Here is a 24,608-nt window from a genome sequence, read left to right on the forward strand (position 1 = left end):
GTCCATACTTTAAATAGCAACACAAGGTGAAACAACACAAAATTCACAGTAAAATTACCAAAGAAAAATCAGAGGATGCCTTGAAGTGGAAAAGGTTGGTTTCCCAAATGCTGAATTCAAATGTTTTAGTCTTAAAATTAGATTATGGGGAATAGCCATCTGATATTAAAATTTAAAAGTACTCTTGTACCTTATAGCTCTATGTGTGGATATCCAATACGCGTGGGTTTCGGTGGAGCAAGAAGAACAACTAGTTTATAATGTCTTGTATATACAAATAAGGAAATCCAGTTAAAACAGCTGAAACTACACTTGTGTTAAATAAACAAGCTCCCTGCTGTGGTCCTTTGCATCACAGAGATCCGCAATACCTACAGAATCAGGTTTATGTCTGAACTTCATATTTAGGAATCATGATTCTCTTTACTCGCAAAAGTGCAGACCATCACGTAACATTTTTGCAAAGGCTTGGTTTTTTGGTTTTTTTTTAACTTGTGATTTCCTCACTAGCTTGAAATGTTTCATTCAAAAGCTGATTTTCAAAGTGACTTCACATGGAGAAATCTATTTTAAGGCATTGGTTAATTCAACATCAGTGAAGTGTGGAGAGGAACAAAAATGAAGTCATTGTTCATGGTGAAATATGTCATATTCAATGGTGGGGGAAATTTTGCAGACCTCTCTTTCTTTTCTCAATTTTATTCCAACCGATTGGTGCACTTATTAATTCTTATGGCTTTCATTAGTTAAATGAAGATGATACACAGTTCTCTGTTTCCTTTTCTGGGATCTTTTTCGTCTTCTCTAAATAATTTCTCCATCTGGATGCATGTTCAGCACTTGCCATGAATCCCAGATAAAGCAGAAATCCATTATTGCCATCCCATTTGTTGTCTTTGTGTGTTTGGATAACTGGTTTAAGCCACAGTTGAGCAGCTTATTTTATGTGGACATACTCCAGAACCAAAGCAGTAAACAGGGAATTACCAGTGTATTCTAACACAAAAATTAGAATAAGCATTCATATTTCCTGTGTTTAGGCATGCTTACACTGGTGCTTTTTAAATTTTTTTTTCAGTTAGAATCTGGTATAGCTAAAATTTGGATGTATGATCTGGTTTTCCTTCAGGTTACATGTTATGGAAACCTCCTTTCTAAGCTAGAGTTGTCTTTAACCATACTGCTGTTTTGTTTATGGTCACATTGCACGTGTGACTTTTAGTATTCTTTTTTGTGGTTTTCAGTTTCTCGTGTGATTTTAGGTTTTAAAATGTCTGCCCTATTCTCATGTTATCATGCTGTGCTTAGCCAGTGCAAAGTTTTGTGCTTGGCACATAGGGCAATTCATCTCAAAATTACATGTTATTTGCTTAATTTGGTATTTCTATTTACACTAACTCTAAATACCCACTTGGATCTTATGATCAGCTTCCAATTTATTTCTGCTGTTGCATCTGGACAGTTGCTATTTACATCTTTCTGGATTTTCCAGTGTGTCCATTCTGGTGAAAACGTCCATCTCGTCGCAGCTGCACTGCGGATTCATATTTCCAGAATAATGCAAGTGTTAAAAATATTCTAAGCCATAAGTTTTTGTGTGTGTGAAAGAGAGACTCGTACATTGCAGATCTTAGGCTCTGGGCTCTTAGATCACTTGGGGAATCCACAGCCTTGAGTGGCTCTAGGCACAAGCTGACGAGGCACTTCCTCAGCATCAAATAGTCTGCGTGTTTATGTGTTTGTGGGCAAGGTGGGGATGAACCAGTCGCAAACCTGATGCCTCCTTTGCTGCCTATACCAAAGCCCTGAGGAGGAAAACATTTTGCTTTTCCTCTTGGGGAAATTTTGCATGCAGAATGGCAGCAGCTGCTCAGGAGCAGGGTGGGAGTTCCTGGCAGTGGTAAAAGTGTGCTGATCTGATGCCTCTCGGTGTCATTTTACACTCTGATTTCTTTTACATCAAGACAGCTCAAGCTTATGCCTCAAATTTTGGACAGCAAAATTCAATTTTGGGTATATTGTCATGATGGCAACTCTGCCTTTGTGATAAATATATAGGCTATTCTTCTATAAGCGAAGTAAAAAAGAACTAAGCTCTGAGGAAGAGGATCCGCCCCCAAAAAAACCAAAAACAACCACATCCAAAACTCCACAAAGAAAAACGTAAATTAACCTCTTCAGTTCACATAAGTTCTCTTATTATTGAATTAGCAAACGGAAAGGAAGTATCCATGTGTTCTCTAACAGTTTGGCCAAGGTTGAAAGAACAGAAGAACAAAGGCATGATATTATGGCATGGAGCAAAAGAGGCTTTAAAATAATTCAGGAACAAATGTTAAAATGTTTAGGCTGGTCTCTGAAAAAAACCATAGACCTTCTAAAATAACAAACACTATAGAAAATACTTTCTGTATAGGACTCAGAAACACGAGTCTTTCTAAAATTAGTGTGAGCTGTGCATCTACCTTTATAATGGCTTTGAAATTTCAGCCTATAATATTCCTTGTTAGTCTTTGCCTTCATCAGCTGTATAGGAAAGAAAACATTTTTTGTGACTGAGAACACAAGTGAGTTGTCTGTCCAGAACTACTGGAAACCATTCCAAGTTGTCTTAAGTGCTAGATAGGCTCTACAACACATACTAATTCATTTAAGAACTCAGAGATATTTAAAACCTTGTAAAGGAAATGATGGGAGCACAAGTGTTAGACTTTTATATGTTCAGTCAAAAATTCCTAGTGAATTGTAAAATGAAGGAGCAAGGAAGGCCAAAGTCTTTAACCATCTGAAACAATCTAATAATCCTCTGGAAATGCACTGTTTGAGGTGACTATGTTAACTGAAAATGGAGAGATTAAATAAAGTCAGGCTGATAAATCCCCTGAGTACAACTAACTTATTTGTAATATCATTGGAGATGAGTTGTATGACTGGTGTCTCAAGTTGGAAAGCTATGACATTCAGAGGGAAGGTAATTGAAGCCTGACATTCCAAAGCCCTCAGTACATGTTCAGATATTATCAATGCAAATCTTACAGCCAACAATTTGCATCAAGATAAAAAGTAATTCCTCCTTTGGCTGCCTTGGGATCAATCCATGAGAGAACACAGGAAGAAATAATAATTGATTTGTGATGATGTATCAACCATGTATTTAAGAGAAACAGAAACTGCTCTCCCACACTCGACTTTTACACCAGAGTGAAGACCAGTGAACACCACAGAGTTCTTTTTTCAGAAAATCAAATGGGATTTTCAATAGAAAAGACCCTGATTGAAAGCAGTCCATTTTCAGTGACCCTTATGAAGCACAGACTGCCAGTTTAAGCATCACAATTTTCTCCACCTCTGCGAGAGCTCAAAGAGAGGGTTGTTTCTGATGACACCAAATACCTAAATGATTTAGTACTTATACTTAAAATTGTGTATGCATTGTCCCTAGGAGCTGACTGGAAGACAGGTGCAGACTAGAAGGGATGACAGCATGAACCTCACCAATTCCATATAATTCCTTTCACATCATTTAAGACACCTTAAGACAGAGACACTGGTAAAAAGCACAGAAATCATTCTAGTTTGAGGTGACAAAGTCTGGAATTATTTTTGTGCTTTTTACATGTGTCTCTGTCTTAAGGCATTTTAAATGATGTGAAAAGAATTAAATGGAATTGGTGACTTCTGACACAGTTTTTTTGGTATATACTTTGTTTCTTCTCTGACTCTCTCAGAACAGCTGACCAAAATTAAGCATCTAAATAGAGAAGAGCCACAGCTGTTCAAGGAACTGTTATCACCTCCACCTTTTGAGGGATTATTTGTTTCAAATATCATCAATTACAGATTCAGCTGCAAGCATTTTCCCTTTTTGAATTCATCTTACTCTTTGAGCTATTCTGCAATTGTTGGTAATTTAAAGAGGCAAAGAGCTAGCTGAAGGACAACCATTCAGTTCCCAACCATTTCTGCAACTACCCTTCCCCAAACACTGGAGAACACAAACCTTTGAAAGAGATGCTCATGGAGTTTGTGAACATGACTCACACCCAGGAGATTCTCTAGAACACAACACCTAAACCACTCCAAATTACTGCATATATTCCTGGTAGGCTTCACAATGGAAATAAAAACAATTCAAAGTCAAGTAAGAGGCAAAAATTGTTGCTTGAGAATGGCTGCTTGATTTTAATTTATCACATTAGTTAGTCAATGCATTTCCTGGAATAGACCTATTTTCCATCCTAAAAAGCCTTAAAAATACTGGGGTTTTATGTGTCTGATTGTCAAATCATATTTTATATTAACACAGCTAAAAATGCTACAATGGTAATATATCTAATACTCTCTGCATTGGGACAAATTATTATCCCACTCTTCAAAAAAACCTCTCTGTTCAACTTTTCTGATAGGCATCCCCATAGATTTTTCTTGGTTCCTCAGGTTATTACTCTGGAGAACAAGGACCAGCTTCTATACTGCCTGCAAAGGTTCCTAGAGCCTCATTGACCAACCCTGACATCAATGACTAACTTTAATAAAGATCTTGAACATTAGACCACTGTCAGTTCATTTTTTAGAGTTCTTATTAGTGATTATTGTTAGTTTGTATATCTTGAATTGTTGGTGTATAATCTTAATATTTTATGTATATTTTAAATGATCATGATGCAAAATATTGTTTATTGCTCTGTATTTCAAGTATACCATTAAATCATGGATTCATTGTGCTCTGCACAGGAAGTTTAGAAAATAGCATTCTCCAAATATTTTTTTTTCTGCACTGCTTATCTCCAAGATAGATAATTTGGATATAAATCTGTTTTCTAAATGTGATACACAAGGCAGCCTACAGTCATCATGACTACTCATCAGTCTCTTCAAAGTAACCTTACTGGGAGACAGTTCAGAATCTTCATTTTGTTTGATCCCCCAGTTTCTCTTTGGAAAATTGCAAATAAAGGCTCCAGTTATAGAGGTGTTGCACAGACAGCTTGTTCCAAAAGGTCTTGGTTCTGGCAAAGCACGAGGAGTTTTGCTGTTGCAGAGCCACTGCAATGCTTGAGCACTGATTTAACTTTATGCAAGCAAGGCTGCTGATTTCAATGGGACCATTGGCATAGCCATGCCTTGAGCCAGTGTACAGCCAATAGTTCTGATTCAGGAAAGTGCCAGTGCACGTGCTTGGTGTCACTTGTAATCAAGAAAGCCCCCTTAGCCTGAGGTTAAGCAAAAGACTTTCACAGCATTGAATATCCATGAGAGAATACACGTGTTTTGCTACCAAGATGCCATAAAAATATAATGCAGAGACAAAAGGCATCATACGGAGTTACCAACTCAGCGATCTATCCTGATTTTCATACATTCCAAATGTTAGTGAGATACATTAATACATGGCTGCAATTTAGCATAGTTCAAGGTAGATTTGAATTGCCTGAGGCTCTTATCTCCTTGCTTACATTCACAAACCAAGACGATGCTGCTGCTACTGTTCCTTGGAACCTCACAGCTCTTCCATCCCATACAGCTTCTTTGCAAACCAGGGATCTTGTGACCTAGTTGCAAAACACCCAGCAGCTGATCTCAATTTGGGAACAAGATAAACTATGGGTGCATAACAAAAACTTTTGGAGCAACATGAGGATTTTATCAGAGGCTGCTTTAAGGGATGGCTCTTACAGGAAGCTTGGAAGAACCTCAAGAGATCATTTGATTGTCCTAAGGCAAGATTAGCTTTAATCACATCATTCTTGAGTAGTGCATGCTCAACCTGTTCTAAAAGACCCTGAATGATAGGTATTGCTCCTTATACTCTCTAGGTAATCCTGTACTGTGTGTCACTATCTTTCCTGTTTGAATACCTTAGATAAAGTCTCAGGTAACTCTCTCTTGCTTTAATATATGCCATTATAATTGAAATAAAATCCTTTTAAATAAATAGCCTACAGCATTTATGGAGAGGAATTTATTCCTCACTTCTTTTCATTCTTCACTTCTCCTGACTTAACAGAGCTAATTCCACCCTCTTCTTATACTGTGTTTCCCAGGTCTGTATTTACTATCTTGGGGACCCTGAAAAACCCATATTTCAGCCATTTATTTGAGTTCTGCTGGCAAACCTAGGAGTCTTTATGAATATGATTGCAAAGCATTTTGAAAACGAAATTATTTGTGTAACTCCGTGCAAACTACAATTGTATTTAACTACAGTACAACTATCACTCCATATGAATCTAAGACTTAGACCACCTTTTGTAGATGAGCAGCCCTAGCAAATTTTGTGTACTATCAGAAACATCTGTGACTGGTTCCACTGCCCTCAGCAACTTGGTTAGAGGAAAAAAAAAACAGAAGCAGAAAGATTTGGCTAAATAAGAATGATATATCAAAACACCCAATATTTTAATGAAAGAAACTGAATATCCACACATTTGCACTTCTGTACAGTTTTTGTGATATATATATAATTTTAAGCTGTTTACAAATAACATTTAATGCTTCAAATATTACATAATGTTGATATTATATTTCTAGCAGAAATAAATATATTGCACTTAAAAAGAAACTTTTCATTAGATGTTGCTTCATAGTTTATGTTCACAACTTTTTTTTCCATAAAAAGATTTCCCTCTACCCCCACCCCATACACACAAACACACACTGCAGTACATGGTGAATGTGCTCACGCAATGCAATATAAACAACAAAGTCAACACAGCAAACAGAAGAACTGTGGTACATTCTGTTAAAGAGGCTACATCCAGTTTTTTTACCTTCCTTGTTTTTAAACCAAATCTTTCCTCATGTTTCTGAAGGTACAATTAAAAAGAAAAAGATTGTTTAAATGTGCTAAAGGTAAAATACAGCAAACTGTATTTTTTGTCCTTAAACTATCATAAAAAGTTACTTCAGAGCTTTTTAATTCACTGCTTAGTTTTTTCTTAAAAAGATAAAATAAAGAAAAGAAGTTGTCATCTGATAATCTAGAGATTATATGCAAGGACATTTATTACAGAGTAATACATAAATCCTCTGGCCAGTAAGTAGGTGGTTAGTAAAGAAACCACATCTCCTGCAGCAGAAATGCTCTGTAAATAATAGTGGGAATAAAATCTCACTAAAATTAAAATTAATTTTGCAGTGAGTGTTCATCCCCCTGCAGATGATGAGTATACGCACTGTGGCCACAACTTCCTCAAGGCAAGAAGCCATAAGTGTTACACTGATCTCACTATTGCTTTTACCCTTATCTAGGAGTAAATGACCACAATTTATATTGACTTACACTTTTGGAAATTATCCCAAGGTTTTGCAAAAGTTTTTGTTGATACATCTGTTTCTGTACAGTACACACATATAAAGAGGATGTACTACATAATGAAGTTGCCAGCCCAAATGCTTTTCAGTTAAAAAAGGATCCTTTTCAAGTGCCAGTTAGTGTTTGCTGGATGTTGGAAATGGCAACGTCTTCTTACATGTGTACATGTTGATGCAGTGTCCCGGCCTGCATGGGTAAAACTGTCTGGGAGAAATTCTGCAATTGCATTCTGAAGGTTGTGGTACCAAGCATGTTAGCTACCATACAACTTATCATCCTTGGACTCATGAGGAAGCATTTCCATTAGGAACTCTACCTTTATCTACTTGGTCTATGCTTGTTGTTCTGTTTGCACCCAGAAGAGTACGACTGAAACCCAGTGGCATTGATTTGCTATCTTTGACAGTGCCTCAGGCCACACAAAGCAATGCTGCAAACCAAAGACATAAATTAAAAATGGGAGGGTTTATGTTTAGATTCTCAGGGCTCCAAAAGTAGAAGAAAAAATATTCGGACAAATACATCCAAATCAGTTTTGTTAATATATGGGATGCTTTTGTTGAATTAAAGACTGGAGGGTGTTGACAATCTATGGATAAAATGGTAATACAGGAAAAACGCAAAAATACTTGGAACACTTCCAAGTAAAATCTTATCATTCTCTTTGAAAAGCATATTCAGGCATGTTCTCTCGACTCTTCTTAAAAAAAGGCAAACAGCTCTCCCCCCCAAAAAAACCCCAAACAAAATCAAACAACATAAACCAGCTCCATTTTTCTGAGCCAAGAAAAAAGCTCATAAAGGTGAAGAGCACTTCTCATGGGATATAAAACGTGAATTGTATTTGGAAAATAAATTTTAGATTGTATTTGGCATTCCTAGCCCATCTACCAACAACAGATGTTATGTCCTGAAAGTGATGCAATTTTGACAGCAGTACAGCAAGTCCCTAAATAAATTACTGGGCTATTGTCAAACTGGTGGAGTAGTGGAGACAATTTTTTTTTTTTCAGCAAAAGTGATTTCACTCCTTAACCAATTAATTACAACTTCACATTCATTTTCTTCCAGTTGTGAGTTCAGTGCTAAAACTGATTTGTACTTGGGTTTTAATCTTTCCCGTACTGTTCCTGTATTGTTGCTGTCATTTAAGTCACTCTTCCTACTGCCAGACTTTATTTTGAGATGACAATGTGGAATGAAATCCTGCCTCCATTACAGTCAATAAATTTCCACTTGACTTCAGTAGGGTAGAAATTTTATTCCTGGAATCACTCCAGTGCTTCCCCAGGCCTACAGGAAGGTGAGAGGGACATGGAGCAGAAACACTGCTGAGGTGGCAAGACCTCTTCACTGGACATCCTGTGGCCTGTGTGAACTTAATCCCTTTAAACTTAAATCTCTGCAACAGGTTTTGTAGGTAGGACTGTGAGGGCAAAGAAGAGGAAGTGAGGAATGGACATACCTATTGATCTTATTCCTGGGGAAACCTGTCACAAGCTGCCTTCATTCCCTTGCTTGGGACCTGCCTGTGATTCTGCATTAGTGGGAAACCCAAAGGGTTTCTGCTGCAAAGGAATTAAACCATCAGAGAGAAGCACAAGGAGGGATGAGCCCACTGAGAGAGACTTGGTCTGACTGGAAAAATCAAGCTGTGGGTTTTGACAGACAATTCTGCATCATCTGTAATACAAAATTCATCAGAAATAATTTGGAAGAGGCCTTGGCTTTATCATGTTTTTGTATCAAGACAGCCTACTGCCATGTTATTTCAGATATGAATCACAATTCATTTGTAGTGGAAAGCCCTTTTCTTTCATTGAATTTTTTTTTTTGGTAAGTTGTCAAAATCCAGTTTCATTCTCCACAAAGAGCCTGGAGAATTTTCTCTGAAACAGTATAAGGGGCATTTCTGCATGCCAGATATTGATGTTCTCAGAGCAGAGACTGGGACAGTCTGAAAAGATTGTGCAGTTTGTTCTCTGAATTTGGTTCATGAAGGAAGGTGATGTATGAGCAGCCTTTATGTCACATGTTGACCATTCCTAAATCAGCCCACCTGTTTCAAACTTGTCTCTGGAGTCATGTAAAAGTAGCCTACTTACTTGACCCTTTCCTGATGGAAATATCAGCAGTAAAATTACTGGCTTGAGTTCTGAACCTAACCGTATTCCCTGAACTCCAGAAAAGTTAATGAAGCTGCAGAAGGAACCAGGTAAAAGAAACAGAATTTCCCCACAGGCTTTAGTGCATCCTAGGGTCTTCGTACAACTCTAACAGAAGTGAAACACTGAAGAGCAAACTTTCTTCCAAACCTCTTCTATAATTATTGTTTCTACAGAGCCATGTTTACTTGAAGAATTACATTCTTGTAGGTTCAGTATCACTTAATTTCCTGAAAAATAGGGCGTTCATCTGGAAACCAGTTATAAGTAGGCACAATCTTGCAACATGCCCTTTTCCTATGAATCTGATAGACTACAACAAAATCTAATATTTGGGTACACCAAGACAAATTCAGTGTCTGATTCTGAGCCATTTAAATACTGCAGAGCTTGACCTGTTATATTAATTTATGGAACTCCTTGTAGCAGGTCCAAATTGTAAATAAATTTTCATTTTTATTTACACACAGAGCACAGGAGTTGCAAATTGGCACAGGTCAGTTTTCATCAGCAGGTCCAACAGTGATTAATGGGAATTAGAGTGATATTGCAGAAAACTTGGTTGAAAAGGTGATTGAAATGGCCAGCTTGAGAAGATTTTGAATTCAGCTACTAGAAAATACATAATGGTGGTCTTTTTCTGTGGGATGCACATGCCTTGCCGTGTACTTTGCAGAGATGGAAGTAGGTGATTCAGTGTACTGCACTCTGCTTTTTACCATGACACCAATACAGAATGGTGAAAAGCAGAGGACAATAAGTCTGTTTTGTGTTCCAGCTCTACAGAGATCTGTAATATATAAGAGTACATATTTGCTAGTTCTCTTTTGTCAGTAGATGTATTATTGTCTATAGCTTGGATGCAACTCAACACAGAAACTGTGTCAACTTATTACTTACAGTGGAATCCCAGCTCTTGCCACACAGAAAACCAACGTCACACTGGTACTGTTTCCAGTAGTGCAAAGGATTCATGCTAGCTCTTTGCAGACAAGGTCATTATCTTCTTATGCCTCTATAGCTCCTCCATTGCATCAGACACAACATACTAGAAAAGGGGACAGGACTTTGAATGAGCCCCAAATACTAACTGAAAAAACAGTCAGACATGAATTAAAAAAAAAAAAAAAAAAAAAAAACGTTTGTGTGAAGTTCTGTACTGATATTTTTCCAAGGAAACTCCACTGTTATAGCGGGACATGAAAAAACTGGTTTTTCTGGCCAAGCTGATGCCTTTTGTAATAACAGCCATAACCAAACCCAACAAAATCAGAACAAGTGGAAAGATACTCCAATGCCACTCATACCAATCCATTAATTATAGTTTGATCCAGAGAGTCTATAGAGTGATCTAGACTGAAATTGGGTTAACTTGGTACACGTGTGCAGCTGGAAACAGGTCTTCAGTGGCACACACAGCAGCAGACAAGCACTGCTTTAAAATTGGGAATCTTGGGTTTCTAAGTTTAAGTAACAGATTTTTCCAAATCAAAATTTTTCTTCATTATATCTTAACCGACAGTTAAATTGTTCCTCCTCAGATTTAGGACCAACTTCCTTTTAGACAGAAGGAAAGAATACAGTATTACTATTACAGTCCTGTAACACAGTTCTTTTTTTGGAACCGATAAGTGTTTTGTGAAAGAAACAAAGAAAGAAAGAAAGACTTGTTAATAACGTTCTCTTTGTGATTATAGTAGCAACTAAGAAATACTGGTTTTGGTGAATATATGCCAGTCTTAAAAAGGACAGTGATCTTCTCCACTTTGTCCTGTTTTCAGCAAATGTGCTGAGATAGCCTAAAACATGCTCAAAGTTATAGCAATACATTTTTCTGTTTAGATGCTCATCAGTCACAAGAAGAGATGAAGATGAGTAAGAGTATTGCCTTTTTTAGAATTCATCTAGCATATGAAAAAAGACCTATAGACAATTAGTTTGTACACTGCTGCTTAAAGATAATCTCTTTCCACTAGGAATAATGCACCTTTGGAACAAGCTGCACGCGACCAAAGGTCCTGGGGACTTTGGGATCCATTTTGGCTGTGTTACACATAGATCTGTGAGCAGCTCCAAGCTGCATGCTCTCTTCTTGTGATCCCTCAAAAGAGGAATCTGTATCCACGATGCATTTTTTTAGCTGGTTTGTCATGAGTTCAGCACTCCTGCCACAGGCCTTTCTGGAAGGTCCCTTGTATTTTGTCATAGCAAACTTGCACGTTTAAAATCTTGTGTTCCACTTGCGGTACGTCACTCATACAAACGGTGTCATCACTGCAGAGGAGTGACGGAGTCCTTGGATAGCTGCATAAGGACCCTGCTGAAAGTAATGGTGGTACCTTGGCATGTGGAAGGATGGGAAGGTGGGGCCGCTACCTTGCATGGAGCTGGCTATGGCAGAGGGTGTCAGAGGCATTCCCAGGCGGCTGTACGGAGGCAGAGATCCTTGGATCGGATGAGGAATGGGTGTAGCTATGGATGCAGTGCTGGTACCCAGGGCACTCAGAGACTGTGGATGCTGAAATCCTGGGAAACTGGTTGAAGAAGAAACCCAGGAACTGAGGGACAGGTTATCAGATGTTGTAAAGGCTGACCCTGCAAACAAAGAGAAAGAATACCTAACATTGGCACACGAAGCTGGTAAAGTAGCAAAAAGGGAGAAAATTAGTCCTTCACAGCAAGCCTGATTTCAATGACCAGTTGTCATTGGAAATACTTCCCAAATACTTCAGTCTTTAAAATATTGTTTACTGGTTACTGTCCTTTATCGCTACGTCTTAGACAAATTTCCATTTTCAGAAGCTGGTTGCAGTGGTTTCAACAATAAAATCAGCTTTGCACATTGAACATTTTATATATTAAACACTGAAGGACCTTGTAATGCTGCCACTAAACACTGAAATATCTGCTCTGACATGGAAGCTCACAGTATTACATCCCTGTTTTGAAGACATACTTGTAGATTTTTACATCAGATCCTTAGTGGAACTGCTGTTTTGGGGGTTTTTTCCCAAAATTTCAGTGTGGCAAAAATGCAGAAAAATGTAATTTGCTCTACAAGTTTTCCTTTTTTTTAAATCCCGGTAAAAACTGTCAACACTACATCTTTCCAGTCAACCTGATTCTTCCCATAATATAAGCAAAAAATCCTAAAAACATAAATGTTAAAGTATTTGTTGTTTTTCCAACTGTGTACAGTAATCTAATAAACAATATCAGTGCTAATTCATAGTAAGAGGTGCAGAATTTGCTCTGAAAGTAATTTCCACAAATCTTCCAACTCTTTAAAATACTTTGTTTCCTGATAATTGAAGAATCATTAAAAAAAAAAAAAAGAAAAATGGTTTCTTAAAATTAGAACTAATTACTTATGTTGACAGTAAAATTTTGGGGAAACAATAATTTGTTTGGATAATTACACATGGTCATTTTCTAATAATTTGATGACTGTTGTCCTTCATCTCTCTAGTTCCTAGATGCATCTGGCCATCATCATATGTCTGATTTCTAGAAATGGAGAATACAACTAAATGCTATAAATAAACTCATTGTATTCCCCTTTAAATAATAATTTAACTCTTGTCTCTTATGTATTTTCTTACTTGACCAGCTTTCTTTAGAATTTATAAGAAATTTAGAAAATAAATTTGTTGGAAAGAGTATTTGACAAAATATTATTTCAATTCAGTATTATAAAACATTCTGAGACAAAAAAATTTGTAACAGGTGCTAGTTTCATAAATCTAATTCAAGAAGGGAGGTTCATCCAAACTGTAGAATGAAAACATATGAAGACTTCTATCCATCAAGGAAAACTTATTAGAATTAAGTAAAGTAACCAATCATAGCCACATACTCAAACCAAAACTATAAGCAAAAAACAACAGAAATTAAAAGTGTATATTGTTGGGGTTTTTAAAAAAAAAACATCATAATTTCTTATGGGGTATATTCTCAAACAATGAATTATTTTTCCTCTGCTTAATGAAACAAGTAAAACAGCCCGGTAACAGGAAAAATAAATTGTGCCAATTTAGCAGTAGAGATAAACTTGAATCAGATCCTGGTCCTACCGCTGAACCAAATCCTAACTGCTGGGAAATTAGAATCCAGAGCCAAACTCCAAGAATTACTCACAGACCACAGCAAAACCCTTGACAAATCAGAGGGTATTTGAGCATCACTGCACTACAGGGAAAACAGGGTGCAAATCTGGATTTGCCCAGAAGGTTTCATTTGGTTCTGTTCCAGGTGGCTACTATGAATCCTGTGGATGTGTGTGGATGTAGGCACAGAGAAATTATGCATTAAAGAGTTTCCATTGAATTTATATATTTCCTATTTGTTAGTTCCTTTGGAATTAGACATCTTGTACTGTAGGTTAGCTGCTTCCATCTTTAGATGGCTGAAATTTGCTGAGCAGATAATGCTCTGGGAGGGTGCTGAGGTAATTACCAAGTCTATCACTGCTATTTATTTCTTTGTTTTATGCAGAATAAGATACGTGATTCTTTCTCATGAATGACTGTGAAATTATTGTAGGGCTGGAACACTTCTCCTATAAGGAAAGGCTTAGAGAATTGGGTTTGTGGAGGCTTGAGAAGAGCAGACTTTTGGGACACCGAACTGCAGCCTGTCAGTGCTTAAAGCGGGCCTATGAGAAAGCTGGGAAAAAAATTTTTACCATGATCTGTCACAAGTATGGGCTTTAAACTAAAAGTGGATAGATTTAGACTAGATATAGGAGATATTTTTTTTTTACTGTGAGGGTGGTGAAACACCAGTTGGTGAAACACAGGTTGCCCAGAGAGGGGCCGGATGTCTCATCCCAGGAAATATGCAAGGTCAGGTTGGATGGGGCTCTAAGCATCCTGATCTGGTTGAAGATGTCCCTCCCTGCTCACTGAAAGGGGTTTGCACTACATGACCTTTAACAGTCCCTTCCAACACTAACTATCCAATGATTTTCACAAGGAACTTCCTCAAGCATCCTTTCCTGCTCCAACTGATTTGGTCTCCAATTGCAGGTTAGTGCTCCAAATACCACTTTTTCCACCACCAAGGGAATTAGAACTTCTGAGGCAATCAAGTCTCAAAGAGCTTATAGCACACACCACCCAGCAATGCATATGTATTTGGCTCTCAACTCTTATTTTTGTGGGGGAACATCCATCAGTTTTGCATGCAAGGTAATTTTAAAATTCATTGGCAGAAATTAAAATAACTATGGAATTTCATTAAGAACATTGTTTCTCTCCTTGTACCTTTGAGGAGTTTTCCTTATTTAAGGACACTAGACCTAAAGAGAGAGGAAAGGCAGTACCAGTTACTCATTGGTAAGAGCAGTATGATTTACCTTCTGTGCATGTCTCTGGTTGCCCAGAACACTCACATCCCATGTAGCATATGGCTCCCAGATTAGAAAAAAGTTCTTTGCCATGATTCACAATTTTCCTCACTTACTCATTTGCCATATTGCGAGCAAATGCAGAACTGTACCCTTTTATTTCACATAAAATTAATTGTAATAAAGTAGTATATCCCCCCCATGACACCTTTCTAAAGACTCTCTTCTGAAGAGATTTAATGGCCAGCTGTCATACTGAGGTTCACCTGGTTCATTTTGTCACTCCCAAGGGAGGACATCATACTAGGGAGAAATTTAATCTTGAAGAGAAGGTGCTTTGCTCTGAGCACTTCCAGCAATGGAAAATTTAATGCTGTCTTCAGCAATAGCTGGCCGAGGATCTAAGTTGACATGAAGCAAGGTAATTCCCCAGAACTGTGTGAAAGGATGGCATCAGAGCAGGTGAAGTTGCTTCAGAAACTCCATAATCTGATGACCTGCTCTTAGAATAGATGTGTAAAAACAAGCCCACCTAATCACATTTTGCTGAAGAGCAACACATGGTTAAAAATAAGTGTGTTTTCCCTGCACAAGTCCAAAGAGCTCATGACCAGAAAGAATGCTGTTATCTTAGCAGCGCTGTATGAAGTTAGAGGACAAGACAAGGGCACTGCCAGTCGGAAGACAGATAGAACTGCTTTACCTCAAGTGGCTGTGGCATATCAGGCAGGTCACAAAGTCAACAATGCAAACTATAATGCAACACAAGTTTATGCTAGTCAGCAATCCTACAGGAAGGGTTTAAGATCTATTTCCAGTGGTTAATTATGACAGATGCAATTTCTCCAGTAAGTATCCCCGTGAAGATCAAGTCTGTCTTGTTACTAGTTTTTCTACTGCTAACACGGACAAATTGTTTGGTAAAGCATTTAGGGGTAATTGCTTCAGCAGTAACAACACCTTTAAGAAACTAAAAGATAACAAACATCATTTTTTTAAGGGAACTACCAAATTTTCTTCCTGAGGAAGAAAAGCGGGTTAACCACAGGCTGGTTGAAGATGGTTAGAACTGTCCTCTGTTCACAGAAGGCTGGAAGGACAGCAAGTGGCACATCTACACAAGTGGTGTGGAGCCCAGCTAGTAAGTCCTGCCAAGAGATGGGGAGTGTTAACTTGTTCTCAGTACCACAGTAATGAAGTTTCCTGGTTTGCAGACATCTTGAAGAGGAAGCAGAACTAATTGTCTCCTGATGGCAAAGATTATATGATCATCTCTAAAACTGCCTCCTGAATTGAACCATGCCAGTGCTGTGGGCATATCAGATGTCCCAAAGAGCCAAAAGATAACAAGTATTCTTCTTCATTGTATGACTTCATGGCATAGAGACACACCAGAGAAATGCTGTAGAGTACTATGGTACTGCCTGTGGTCCTGCTTTTCTCAGTAATAACTGAGTCACCACAGTTTGCATCATGAGCACGTTTTCCTACCTCTACTTTGTGTTGCCTGGCTGTCATCTCCAAGATCATCTTCTCCTCCATAGGTCCGGATGGGGGATCGAGCATAGGAATGCTTTTGGATAAGGCTCTCCACGCTTTCTCTGTAAAAAGAAAGAACCTAATATATCAATACCATCCTAAACAGCATCCTATTTTGTTAAGGCAAGTACAGGCCTTTTCCTGTCCAGATCACAGCTTTCTCACACAGGCTCTCCAAACTTACTTAACAAAAGACTTACCTCATAGCATGACATTGGAAATGCCAGATTTGGCCTGCATTTTTTAATATTGCGGATCACCACTTACCAGCTTCTTCAGCAGAGTGAACTTCCTACTGTGCATCCTGGATGTGGTCTCAGACAGTGAATATCAGACCAGAACTCTTCATAAATTTGAAAATGCAAACTCTGCAGTTATTTGTGCTGAGTGATGAGTCTGGGTTCAAAGAGACACCTGTGGTCCAGCTCCTTTCAAACAAGCTTTTGCAGTGCACATGACCACCTCATTTGCTGCTTTTCCCTTTTTGCGGGGGCAAAGATAGGTGTGTCCAGAGACAACTCAGCTCTGACTCTGCTCTCTCAGCATCAGAGTGGAGGGCAGTTTGTAGCAGGAAGTCTGCAGATACTACTGATCTCGTGCCACATCTATTCTGGGAGGTCAGACGTGTCTGCCAGGCCTCTGCCTCGCTGGTAGCACAAATCACTGAAGTCACCCAAACCATTTTTAAATAGAAGGAAGGCATATCTGAATGATAAGCCTTAGTAGTTGGTAAGGAAGATCCAACTTTACACATTCCAAGCGCATTTCCATGTAAGTAGGTGGCATTATACCAAAGATGAAAATGACCTAGGCACAATTCCAAAATGGCTTTGACGTTCTGTTCCTGTTTAAGAAATCTAAGTAGCAATAGTTGTTTAAATCTGCTACTTGATGAATGTTTTGTCTGAATTTACCATTTGTCCATTCATACTTGCTAACACCCTTTGCTTAGACAGTGAGCCTGTTCCAGAAATTCCAAGGAAAAATATTTTTCAAGTAACATGATAAATCACAGTGGCACATGTTTTCCTTTCCTACAGAAAGTCCATTATGGTCATTTTGTCCTTGGTCTATCACTGGCATCATTACTTATGCTAGTCTCCTCAGAAAAAAATAAATAAAGAGAGGATCTTATCAAAGTGATTTACTTGTGTCAGGATTGGAAGTGGACTGAAAGCAATGGCAGTTCCTACATAGAGGATGATATAATTGGATTACTGCCTTTTAAGTGATTGAAAACAGTAGGCATATCAGGGCTATCTTGAAGAAGATTTTCCAAAGAAAAAGACAGATGGCATTGTTTACATTATGTGCTGAATGCCTCTTGAAACATTAGACTTTCTTCTGAAGCAGAATGTGAAATGCAGAGAATTTTACTTGACTAAAAGGACTATTTCATATAAGTACAGCATAACAGAATAACAAATTAGACTGGTGTTGTCTGAGTGATTTAGATACTGATATATAAACATGTTCATAATCCAAGAATTACTAGTCTATCAAGGTCTGAAAAATAAATTTAATACAGGTGATTGTCTGTATTGTCTCTATTGACTTTATTTCCAGTAAGGTTCTGCTTATAACAGCAGATATTACAGCATGTAGTAATATCCTGATGCAACAGAAACAATGCAGCCTGTAGTTTTATCACAGTGGGCCAATTTCACCTCTAAAGCATTGGATCCAATGGTGGCTTGGGGATAAACTCACCCCAATAAATTTACATTTGAATTACCTACAGGGATTTAAAGCTAAATCAAATGCCCACAATTATTGCAGACTAAATTCTTTCCAGATGGGTTTGTATGCTAGACAGAGAACTCTATTATTCTATATGGTTGTCTTCTTTTAAAGGAAAAAGAGAGATGACTTCTTAGTGAACCCTGAATCTGCAAAGTTTGAAACCAGGGAACTATGTGGTAGGTTTATTTATTTATTTTATGATGTAGTGTAACAGATAGTATTCAAAAGGTTTTGGAAGATTAATCTCGTTCATCGGCACAAGAGGCAAAGGTTTTTATGGCAGAGGGAATGTGGAAACTTGGATCAGGGAAAGCAACTAATCTCACAGAAACAGTTCCTTTTGTGCAGCTGAGATTTAATATTCTAAACTGTATGAGCTTATCTTGACTAACCACGTTGGTTGGTTATGCTATAATCACAAAACACCTACTGAATTTTCATTTTAGAGGTTGAGGCTGTGACTCTCATTGTGAGTGCAAAGCATTGAGATTCACACCAGAATTTAGGCACCTGCCCCCACAGTCTCCAGGTGGCTCCTCTCCTTTCCACATACAACACATACTGCATATAAACCTCCAAACAGACCTACAAAATGCAAAAGGCTGAGCTCACCTAAGTGTGCAAAAGGAAACAGAAAAAAAAAAAAAGTGATGTATTTTCTCCACTCAAAAGCATATCTCTGAGTTATCCTCCAAGCACTGTTTCTTCTACTTAGAAAAACAAGAGCAGAAGTCTTTCCTTCCCCTTGTGTTTCAAAGGAAAAGGGCGTGGTGGCCTCTGCACCATACTGCAATATTCCATCCTCGGAGAACACCACTTGGAGTCTGGATAGAGAAGACAGCAGTTGCAATTCATTTAACCTATAAAAACATTTGGATTTTCCCACACAGGCTGGAAAGAGGAGACTAACCTACTCCACCCCTTTATAGACAGACGTGCCTTAGGACTTGACTCCAACACAGATACGTAGGAAGAAGCGAAACTTTAACAACAAGACTTAAGTGTCTGTGAAATCTAGTTCAAAATGCAGCAGCAGAGCTGGAAATCTGGAACACAGATTCCTTCTTATATCCTTGTTTCCACTGGGTACAAAAGGACATAAACATCAAAATCTTTCTGAAAATTCTCCTTATGGAAGTATGAACCCTTTAGGTTATACCAAATATGGTGCTCTGGAGAGTGGATTAATAAAATAATTTTATTTCAAGTCCCAAAATATTACACTAACACTACTAAAAGGGAAATACATTATTACCTCTGGCTTTCTAGTTATGCATGCAATTTTCAATGTGGTTCCAATTATTTATGGAAATAATTTTGTAAATTACTGAATAATAAATTAATGTTTGCCACTTTATGATTCCATGCTTAATTTCAAAAATGGCAAGTGAAGAATATGGTGGAGGTTTTTTAAAAGATGTCTTTTCTTATTTTTCAGCACTGTTCCACAGTAAACATGTTGTCTGAAGAACAAAGTGACGTCCAGTAACTCAATACTCAACTTCTGTCCTGTTTCTTTGTTTGAGATCAGAGACTTGTTATCTAATACTGGGACCTAACAATTTTTACCTTTTAATTGTGTAAGAACTCCACAGTTTCTTTATTAGCAATAAATTAGCATTAAACCTTGTTCTGAGAGAAATCACAAGCTGCCAACTGAATAAAGGAAAGATGTCTTCTTTCTGTCAAATGTTTTTGTGTGGTCTACCAACAAGTTCCATCTTCCATGCTGTTCTTCAACTCACATATCTTGGAAATACCCACAGGAGGGGAAAAGCATGCACATACAAACAATATATTACTATGATTAAGTTATGCAATGTGTAAAACTGGATAATTAGTAGGAGATGACAGGCTGGAGAAAAGCAAGTTAGGGACTGAGAAAAAGGATCCATGTGCCAAATGAAAAGGGAAAAACTAAGCTCGTATTGGCAAGCACACCACAGGGAAGATGTGAGGAAGGACAAATGTGAAGAGAGATAACAGGAAAAAGAACTCAGGCTGATCCCAATAATCTGCATTCCGACAGAAGCACACTTTTAGTCCTGTCAATAAACCTTATTATGAATGAAGCACTTGTCTTCTTAGTCCAAGAAATAAAACAGCAAAATTTGAACCTGGAATCAAAGTATGTGAAAGGCCGAAAGAATTCATCAATTATAAAGGGTTTAGGGTGAACAGGAAATATTTGCTATTCTGCAGCTTCTAACCTCTTGATTAAACATTTCACTCTTGCCTCTGCTGGCAAGCGATTCCAAAAATGAAACTTCTGGCTAGGGATGCTTTATGTCATAGAGTTCCAAGCTGAGTCTTTGGCCTTGTTTAGCTAACAGTGCCCTGTATGTACAGAGTGGCCTCGAAGGACTATAAGATGTGAAAATCCTGATGTTACTGACAAATGATTCACTAACACTTTACAGACCAAACCCAAGATTTGCCATGGATTTGAGCTAGGAGAGGGCAGAGAACAGAGTTGGCTTGGTAAGTAGCTGAGGCTCTGTATGAGGGTGCTCACTTTCTTTTGCTGTCAACCCAGATTACAGACATTCTCTCAGGAGATTATGAAGTCCCAGATTACCCTAAACAGGATCTTTAATCAAGGTGAAGGAACAGGGCTTCTTTGTAGGTGGGAGCAGGCATCTCTGATGTAATTTTTTCTGCTCCTTTTGCTGTTTCTCTACTTCAGCTGTGCATGCACAGCAGCGTCGTGATCACCACGGCCCTGATTCTGAATTTGGCAGAAAGGAGATGGGAAACCTACCTTCTCCCTTTAGGACAAAAATCCTTAGGACAAGATATTTAGGGTTGGTGAAGGTGACAAGAAAGCTGATTCAGGAGTAGCTTGCTGGAACCAGGACATCGCTATCTATCTCAGATCTATACCATGGCTACAAAGAGGGTGAAGTTTGATGTAAGGGGCAGCTATCCCTTGCAGTGGAAGCCAGGATCAAGCTTCTTTGAAGACAACATGCTAAAGTCAAACTGTGGTGAGAAAGAGCAAGTGGCTGAGCCAGGCACTCTGAATTTATGTCTTCTGCACAAGTTACTGTTTCAGGAATGGCTACAAGAGGTAAAAAATTAGAGCAGAGCTAAGAAGCCTCTTATTATTAACTGGGGTTTTTTTACCCCTTGCTATCCAAGGGCTAGATATGCAGAAAGGTAAGGCTATTCCCAGAATCTGCTCCCTGTTCCTGCTGTCATGGGATTTGCTTTTTTCTACTTTTTTTTCCTTGTTCTTTGCAAGGAAAGGCAATGTCAATTTAAAAAAGAAGGAAAAATAATAAAATAGTAAAACTAACAATCGTGTTTTGCTTGACCATTCCAACAAAAAGGAAAATACAGAACAGAACAGGATATAAAGTGTATGAATTATCAGTTTGCAGCCTGAATGACTTCTTTAGTTCTGCATTTCAAAGGTTTCCTTTTTTTTTGTAGCTGCCAGTTAGTATGTTTGGAAGAAAGCCCAGATAACAGAAGATGTCAGAAGTGAGGTGAGGTGAAGACAGATGGAATAAATGGGCTGAGAAGGCACAAAAATAAACTTGTCGGAAGTCACACTGTAGTAGGACTTTTTTAAGGGAAAAGATGACTAATTTGTCCAAGACACAAGTGCTAAAAACAAGCCTCTAAAAAAAAAAACAACCCAAAAACAACAAAATAACCTAACCAATGAATACCCACCCCCCAAAAAAAACAAGAAAAACCACTCACCTCCTGAAAAACCAAAATGACATAGAGCCAATAGATTTCTGTACAGCATCTATGAGTGAAGAACTTATGCTGTCAGAACTACTGTTGAGATATCACTCAGCCTTTATGTTCCTGTGGCTTTTATTTGCTACTTTACATATGCACATACATATAGATGTATCAATTTTCTACATATACTTGCTCCTACTGGTAGATAGAGGCTGTGACCACAGAAACATAGTTCAGGTTGTGGATGGTCCATGGTATGGACCAAATCCTTGAGCAAACACAACAAAGTAGTTCTGTTCCACTGCTTAGGTTAGAACTGAACCAACCAGGGACAAAACAAGGCCTACAGGCTACAGTAGCTCTTGTGACCTGGCCCAAAAACTAATCCCGAGTTAATCAAAAACTAATCACTTTCACACAGAGTCCAAACTGCTGGGCAAGTGTTGGATGGATGCATTACTGCAAGAATTTATACAAGAAGGAAGGGAAATGAGTCTTAAATTAGGAAAAATGTAGGGTTTGATGACTGTAGAATAACAAGTGTTCCTCCGCAATGATGTTTACTGTCACCCTCTCAGTAAAAATTGTTGATGAGCTGTAATATGCATGGATGTGACAAAGCCTAGCTGAAGCCATGGCATGGGAAAAGTAATGACATTTATGAAGGAGGGTCATGAAGTTATCAACACACTCACACCACTTCTCTCAATTGCAAATAAAAATGAGAAAACTATCTTACATAGCCAGCCCCATTGAGCCTCACTTCATCCAGGGGAGTAACCATTTCTTTCTGACTGTAACCAGATGATGAGAGGTGACTACAGAGATATCCTGTGAAATTGTAGGGGGAAGTCCCTGGAAAACTTTCTCTGGAGTGGAAACCATAGGTCTAATTTGACATCATCCCCACCTGTTATGCCCACGCTACATCTGCATGAGGTGAGTGGAAACAATTAGAATAATATTTTTATACCATTTTGCACAAGTAAGAAGATAGATAACAGAAAACCTGAGTGGAAAATGAGCCAGAGTATGAGTGCTTAAAAATTTAAGGGAGCTAAAGAGGATTTAAGTGGCACGGGGGGGGGGGGGGGGCTGGATGAAAAGGAACAGTTGCCTGGCTAATGACAAGCAGAGTCAGATGAACCAGATTTGAAGGGACTAATTCAGGTGTTTAAACATAGGCAGGTAGTGTTTTCAAGATTTGCTAAGGCATCCAAGCCACCTGCAGTGTTCTGGAAGGGATGATGCAGAAAATACAGACAATCCATCCACCCATCTGGAGCAGCAGCTGAAGGCTGGAGAAACCTCAGCAACATCTGGAATACTGGCACTAGATACCAGGTGTTTAGATGCCAGAATCCTCGGTATTTCTCCCTAAATTCAGGACTTCTTTTCTTCTCTGAACCTAAACATCAGAGATGATATCTCATGGCTGGTCACTGACATTCACAGACTGACAGCTGGCTGAGAATAAAGGATCAGCTGGCAGTTTGACTTATTGGAGAACGATGACAAAGCCCTACTTAACCATGGATGTGGGGGTAGGTCAGAGAGCCTGTATGTGTTTCTGGCTGTTGGTAGAGGCCTTTCAAGAGTCTGGGAAGTTCTAGACCAGCAGTAGGCAACAGGAATGGAAAAGAAGGCAGCTCAGTGGGATGAGCAGGGAAGGGCTGGGAGAGAGGATGGCTGTGCTCAGCCCATCACTGAGCTTTGACTGATCCTTCAGCAGGGAAGCGCCCCTATCCAGGCATTAGCATGAACTTTGCTTACAGCCTTGTAAGCCAGCGTGATGTATTTCCACATCTCAGAGATGAAGCTCCTCAGGGAAAAATCTGGAATTTTATTACCATGCAAATCCAGTTGGGATGCTGCTCTCTAACTTCCCCATCCCCCCTTCCTTCCCTTCTCTGCCTAAAAATTACTTGGGTGTGCAACCATACTTTTCCAAATTTCCTCTTGAAGTACCCCAGAAGCATTATTGGACTTGTGCAGATGGGTATACTCATTTAACTCTCTCCTTAAATATTAAAAATCCTCACCCTGAGCTTACCTATCACATACTTGGCTCCTGCTCTTGAAATTATCACCTTTTTCACTGGATTTTTGAATGGTATGTAATTATGATGGTTTTATCTATTTATTTTTAACAGGCTAATTTTTCACAACAGCTCAAAAGATAAATTCAGACTCAAGATGAAAAAAATTCATCTGTTGGGCTCTGCCTTTGCATCCTTATGCCTGTGGCAGCTTTTTCTTCAGCAGAAATGCCTCACTACTTAATTTGGCATCCCATAGTCAACACCACAGTGTGCTAAGCTCCACATTCTGGTAATTGCTGCTAAATGTTCAATTTTTTCATCCACTACCACAGTGGGAGCCATTTTATAGTAGAAGAGATGTAAATACCATGTAAAAAGATCAAAAGGTGAGTCAGAAACTTATCTAAATCCCAGTAGCCCCAGATAAAGTCTGCCCCATTGCTATAAATAGATTACCACAAGTAAAGTAGGGAAAGGGTTGATTGAACCTTGCATGCTACAAAAAGTTCAGTATATACCAAACTCACCAAAGATTTTTTTCTACAGTTAAAAGGCTTGCATATAGCTATGAGTACAAGGAAACCATTCTATGGTATTTAGACAAGAACAAAAGAAAACACAGGGCATTGCATAAGCATTGCTGTTGCCTACCTCCTCTACTGCTGTGCATATTTCACTACCTTTATATATATTATTTCAACTCCAACACATACAATTCCAACAGATTTAATCCTAATGGCATTTGCAGCTTGAATTTC

General features: G+C 38.5%; 1 protein-coding gene across 1 annotated transcript in view; it reads right to left on the reverse strand.

Annotated features, from left to right (window-relative positions):
- Positions 1–10,603: 10,603 nt before the first annotated feature.
- Positions 10,604–24,608, reverse strand: part of TBX20 (T-box transcription factor 20) — a 35,100-nt gene continuing 21,095 nt past the window's right edge. Inside the window, exons 7-8 of the mRNA XM_064418110.1 lie at positions 16,319–16,428; positions 10,604–12,075 (exon numbers count right to left, since the gene is read on the reverse strand). Coding sequence (XP_064274180.1) covers positions 11,735–12,075; positions 16,319–16,428 — 451 coding nt within the window. The 3' untranslated portion in view covers positions 10,604–11,734. The remainder of the gene's footprint in view (positions 12,076–16,318; positions 16,429–24,608) is intronic.

Source organism: Passer domesticus, chromosome 1 (assembly GCF_036417665.1).
Source record: "Passer domesticus isolate bPasDom1 chromosome 1, bPasDom1.hap1, whole genome shotgun sequence".
Classification (NCBI taxonomy): domain Eukaryota; kingdom Metazoa; phylum Chordata; class Aves; order Passeriformes; family Passeridae; genus Passer; species Passer domesticus.